Raw genomic sequence first — 5,939 nt, forward strand, 5'->3', positions numbered from 1 at the left:
GGCAGTGGATTCTCGATACACAGAAAAGTTGCGGGCCACAAAATCGCGGGAGTGAGATTCCGATCTGACCCAATGCATGGCTTTGCAGCAATTACTACTATCAGCACCCAGTTATGGCTCGCTCGAGTGATTCGAATTTGATTCAAACAATTCGAGCTCAACAAATCTCAAGCACCATCAGGCCGAAGATGGGGTCACAGTTAATAGTTCGTGAGAATCTATAGATTCGAAGTATCGTTTGCACCTTGTTTATTGTACTCGTACTTTATTCCATTCAATAAAAAGTATCACTAGTAAGCAGAAACGTATAGCACATATGAGAAAAAAAAGCTTCCTTCAAAAAACCAATGTTGCTTTACCCCGTGAAGCAATATAAAAGCTTTTTACATACAAAAATAAAACTATATTCTGTTTTATTTCTGTAAGCTATGTTATTTGGGGCAAATTAAGTTATATTTTAAGAGAGCTATCTTTCTGTCTTTAAAATATCAAGAGCTCGTATATATAGATTGACTAGCAACTTACTCCCATAGCAAATAAAATATATTATAATTCAACGAACAAAATATTATTATATACTTGAACATTAAAGACAGATTGATAAGAATGTTTTTTATAAAATCTGTGGAAGAAACAAGCAAGAAATAATCGCAATGTATATAAATAAATATATATTCATAATGTGCACTCAGAGAAAAATGATACCCATATTTAAATTAAGGATTCCAGTTTAACAGAAAAACAAGTGAAGTGCAACAGAATTAATTAGTATTAAACATACATAAGTGTATTAAAAATCCAAAACTAAATTTTATTTATTTTAAAATAAGTTGAATACATAAAATCTGTAGGAAATATATTTAATTTAAACTATGGGTTCGCTCGTTTAATCACATTCCATCCAGAGTATTTTCGGTACCATTGGTATACATTTTTAAATCTATGTGAAAATACTACAAGCTCAATTGCTTTTTTCTCTGGTGTATAAATAAAAGGTGTCAAGATGTTGGAGCAGATGAGGGTAATGGTGTCTTATTTAACCGAGTCAGTAATTGTCGACAACTGCCTGCGAATCGTTCTGTGGCTCCGTTGGAATTTATTATTCAATTTAAATTGCATCTATTTATTGCATTTCATAGATGCGGATCGGCTGCCTCAGTGATAACCTCACTGATTGATTAAAAATGACGAGTCGTACTGGAAAGTTTGGATCTTTGCTGTTACTATTCGCTTTGATCCTGCTCATTTCCGTTATTTCTGGTAACGACGAAATCGCCTTCTTTCAAAAGATCTCAACAACTACAACCAGGCCAACAACAACGACAACAACGACAACAACGACAACAACTACAACAAAGCAGCCTGTGACTCAAGAAAAGAAGTGCGGCCTATTTAATGATAAAATCTGTGTTAAGCGCACTGAGTGTGCGGAAACTGTCCGGAACGTTCGAAAGGTAATCATCGATTTAGGAGAGCCGCCTAAAAGCATATGCCACTATCTGGAGACCTGTTGTCTTCCCAAAGATAAGGTGAGGAATACAAATCGAAGTTTTTATCGGTTGTCGTTGACTGCAGTGAGCTCCTTTGTAATTGCAGCTGAAAGTTAGCATCAATCGCGAACATACGGCTGGCAGTAATCAGTGCGGGGTAACAAATGTGGATGGCTTGTACATGACTGTAAAGGGAGGAAGCCTGGTGACTAGCTTCGGAGAGTACCCATGGGTAGTAGCTATATTCGATGTTGGCGCACAGTTTGTCTGCACAGGCACTTTGATTGCCTATAACGTGGTCCTGACAACGGCGAGCTGCGTGGCTGCCGAACAACAGCTGATCGCGAGGGCTGGGGAATGGGATCTGATGACCGAGAATGAACCTGTTGCCCATGTAAACATCAGCGTCAAAAAATCAATAGTACACGAGAAATTCAATTGGGAGTCAATGGAATACAACATTGCCTTGTTGATCCTAGAGAGCGCTTTTGATCACCTGCAATACATTACACCCATTTGTTTGCTCGGCATTGACACTGAAGTCTTCTATGAGAAGTGTTTCATCACTGGATGGAGGTCTACCAGGCCTTTGAACCGGCCTAGCCGGAATATAGTCGTCAAGGTTGAAATCGCCATTGACAGTGGGTCTTGCTCACTCAATTCGATCTCGACGGAAATATGTGCCACTGCCAATACCAATCTGCCTATCTATGCCAAAGGAGCACCGCTGATTTGTCCAACCGACAGCAGTATTTACCATATAATTGGCGCCTGGAGTACAAGAACGAATGGTGCAATTCAATTCAGCGATGTCAGGCAATTTGGTCCGTGGATTCGCGAGAAATTAGAGCCTGACTGCATTTTCATTTAGCAGCTTCAATATGGGAATGCGTGTGAGTTAGAATACCTTTACTTTAAAAAAATAAATACAAATAATTGCTGGGAGATATTATCGTAATTATTTATGTAGCATCAAGCACGGGCACATAAGAATAACCTGTTTAAAGCAAGCATTGAAGTATGAACGCCATCGAAGAGTTGAATGGTACGCAACATTTGGAATAATATCAGGGATATTCCACCACATCATGGCTACCATTCAATGGGTCTTTCGTTTGGCAGCTTTAAATCATGGTAATTACATTAAGCGGAATATTCTGCTCTCTGCACTTATTTTCCCGTTCCAGGCAACATCACAACCGCATGTGGCGAAATTAACGCCAACGAAGCGCATTACGGTGCGGCATCCTGGACTCCTCCCAACCCGCTCACAGCCTTACGGATGCCGGAATGTGCGACTGACTCCTTACACAATCGCCCCCCGCAGATAGGCACCCGCCGAGGCATTTCAATTTTTTACTCCCCTTCACCCGCTGCCGACGCACACACAAATGTTTATACATTAGGAACATTTGTGCGAATGCCTCCGCGTCGTTGCTCGGCGCTCGACATCGTCACAGGTGCTGATTATATTGAAAATTATTAGTGAAACATTGCAACAGCAACAGTAGAGGCGGCGGCAGCGGCAGCGGCAGAGGCAGCGGCAGCAGACTCCTGTGGAGTTGTTGGTGAGTCAACGGGAACGAGTCGGCTCGGGCCTGCTTGGGCGCTGCATGTGGGCTATAAAAATTGATTGCATACTTTGCGGCGCGCCAAATGTACTTTGACTGGGACGACTCTTTGCGACTTTGTGGCCATGTGTGTGTATGTAGGTGTATGCTAGTTATCGTAATGGGTAAAGCTCTATTCCGAGCAAGTTTATAAAGAATATTCCACAAAGATTTTCTTATTGCAGATGGATCTTTGCATACTCGTATGGGGATTTAAGTATGGCATCTTTTCTGCTGATAAGAATAATTATAGAGGCAATACATGTACATACATATGTACATATGTATGAGCTTTATTTTACTTTATGTAGCTCCTCTATAATAAACAACTACATTTTCTAGCACATGAGGAGCCAACTAGTTTGTAGTTGAGTTCATTGCTGTAATCGACAATAATTTGAAAGCAGATGATGTGCACACAATAAAGTGTCAAATATCAGCACACATCATCGCATCGGGAGGCCGTCATTTCTACTGCAGAGTCGCTGAGAGCTTCGACAAGGATAGGAAGGGGAATGAAATAAATAAACCCCAAACGTGAGCAGTGCCAAGATGCGTACAGCTGAAAAATTAAAAAAAACAAAAATTTACCAAAATTGATTGAGCGCATGAAACAGGGAACAGAAACAGAACCGGGGGAATCGGGGAGCAGAGATGAAATACCATAGGACAGAGACAACGTTGAAATGTTAACGCTTTTCAGCCCCTGGAGGCAGCTTCTTTCCGACGCGTCGATGACATTTTTTTCCTAACTTTATCAGACAATTTTTCACCTTTAAATTATTTGGGACGTTGACTTTTTATTGTCTTACCCTCGAGACGAGCTTTATTGCTGTTGACACCCAATCTAATCTATTTTCCTTTTTCGACGCCGTATGTATACTCACGTCTACTGATGCAGAGTTTGGGCTGAAGAAGATAGGTTGCAAAATTGTATCACACCATTTGTATAAGCTGCCAAGTATGATTTTGATAGGATATCAGCAAAAAATGATAAACTTTAAGTTCTGTTTCTCAGTAGCTTTGTTCGACTTGTTTTGAAATGGTTTCAATTCATTGAAATTGTCAAGAAACACTCAGAACACAGCAGAACACAGCAGAACACATATTCATCAATAAAAACCACTCAACACAAAACATGTTTAGCGATAATTTGCTCTACTCTTCTTTTGGTAAGATCAGCCGAACATATATGGATCTGTCGGATGAGTAAGTTCAGGAAAATAAAACAGAGATCAATGTCCAAATGATAACATCTGAACCCCCAGAGATCTCGGCCAGGAAGATGAAAGCGAGTCTCAGTTATTGCAAGTGAAGATGTCAAGGTGAGTGCAGATGAAAAGTAAATTAATAATCGATCTCAGCGACACAACATCGACTTTAAGGACATCCATGCTCATACTGGACTACAAGCAGTTCATCGCAGCCCGTCGCATTCAGTCCCTCTGGCGTGGTTATCGAATACGAAAAATGCACCATCTGCGCTGGCATGCAGCCATCACCATTCAGCGGTGGTGGCGCGGCTTTCGGGTTCGCAGCCGCATGGCAATGGACATCGAGAAGCGCCTTCAAGACACCCTTGTCGAGCACTACCATCGGTCGGCTATCAAGATCCAGTCTCTTTTCCGGGGCTGGTCTATCAGGAACACCGTGCATGACGCGAACATTCTGCGCCGGATGCAGATCAGGGCCGTCGAGGACCTGCTACACTGCTTGGCCTTCCAGCTGCACCACCTAAAACATACGCACGAGATACCGGGTGTCTACTCGATGCGCCAGTCCGAGTGAGTGTCTTGGAATACTTCGCCACTTTGCTCTTATTCTCCTGTAACCCCTTCCAGCTGCCTGTCGCAAGTAGAGATGATAATGGGGAGCATGGTGTTCCGCTTCTATAACGGAAGCGTGCGCGGTTTGCTGGCAAGACGCACAGCCCAGGTTGAGGAGCGACGCCGGATGTTCCAGAAATCGGAATACATGACTGCCATCCCCTATGACGGACCCAATTTCGATTTGGCGTGCACTTCGCATTACGAGCACTCGCTGCCAGCTAAAGCGAACATGGACAATCGCATGTTCAAGATCACTAATGAGTACGAGAAGTCCCTGGTAGATCCGACTGTGCACGAAATCCAGCAGAATCAAGCCAAGCGTGAGTGATCCTTAAACGTTTTATTCGGCTCTCTCTATATCTGTGTTCCTCCTCCTGGATCTCCTCAGGCAAACGTGAAATGTTCCTGGATCAGGTTCGAGCTCAACAGATGGCAAAGAAGCAGAGCTTTTGCGAATATGTCATCCAGAGTATGCGCAAATGGAAGGTCTGGGATGGAGAAGAAATCGTCCTCAGAAACGACATATTTCGAGATGCGGAAAATCTGAAGAAATTTTTTAACGATGCGGGTTACCTTCTGGAAAATTTTATAACATGTCACTGTAAGCTGGACGCTTTACCTGAGGGCCAGTGTAATCCACAATTGGTAACCCCTATCGAATAAATTATGAGTAGCCATTGTAGGAATTCTTTAAGTATTCCCGTCAAGCAGATTTTCAGTGCGTTTGGCAGCTTTTCATTTCGAGTAGCTAGCCCTTCAGGTTGTAGCCGGGACCATGTGCATTTGACTGTTAACTAATTAGCATCCATTTATTCACCTTTGTTTCCGGAATTTCTGCTCTTTTTCTGCACTGACATTTTTCTCGTCCACATCCACCCGCATCTTGGAAAGGCAGCAACATTTTTCTTGGAAGCATTTTCTTTTGTTTTCAGAAGACATTTAATTTATTTTGCCCTTGGCCAGAAAAATACCCACATGCGACATACAAGAGCAATTTGTGGGCTGCGTGG

The 5,939-nt window shown here is 42.3% G+C and overlaps 2 protein-coding genes across 4 annotated transcripts; both read left to right on the forward strand.

Annotated features, from left to right (window-relative positions):
* The first annotated feature begins 1,115 nt into the window (after positions 1-1,115).
* LOC6602443 (phenoloxidase-activating factor 2) lies at positions 1,116-2,532 on the forward strand. 2 transcript variants are annotated; one of them, XM_026987413.1, is made up of 3 exons: positions 1,116-1,529; positions 1,597-2,383; positions 2,461-2,532. In XM_026987413.1, the coding sequence occupies exons 1-2, from the start codon at positions 1,185-1,187 to the stop codon at positions 2,359-2,361; spliced, it is 1,110 nt and encodes a 369-aa protein (XP_026843214.1). In that variant the 5' UTR covers positions 1,116-1,184; the 3' UTR covers positions 2,362-2,383; positions 2,461-2,532. The 2 variants fall into 2 exon arrangements, with proteins under 2 accessions (XP_026843214.1, XP_026843213.1); XM_026987412.1 differs by lacking the exon at positions 2,461-2,532 and having other exon boundaries at positions 1,597-2,435.
* Positions 2,533-3,026: 494 nt separating this feature from the next.
* LOC6602442 lies at positions 3,027-5,639 on the forward strand. Of its 2 annotated transcripts, XM_026987414.1 has the most exons (6): positions 3,027-3,058; positions 4,283-4,309; positions 4,369-4,425; positions 4,486-4,884; positions 4,942-5,249; positions 5,318-5,639. In XM_026987414.1, the coding sequence occupies exons 2-6, from the start codon at positions 4,293-4,295 to the stop codon at positions 5,590-5,592; spliced, it is 1,056 nt and encodes a 351-aa protein (XP_026843215.1). In that variant the 5' UTR covers positions 3,027-3,058; positions 4,283-4,292; the 3' UTR covers positions 5,593-5,639. The 2 variants fall into 2 exon arrangements, with proteins under 2 accessions (XP_026843215.1, XP_002027477.2); XM_002027441.2 differs by lacking the exon at positions 3,027-3,058 and having other exon boundaries at positions 4,192-4,309.
* The last annotated feature ends 300 nt before the right edge of the window (positions 5,640-5,939 follow it).

This window comes from Drosophila persimilis, unplaced genomic scaffold, assembly GCF_003286085.1.
Source record: "Drosophila persimilis strain 14011-0111.01,24,50 unplaced genomic scaffold, DperRS2 tig00000124-arrow-pilon, whole genome shotgun sequence".
NCBI lineage: Eukaryota > Metazoa > Arthropoda > Insecta > Diptera > Drosophilidae > Drosophila > Drosophila persimilis.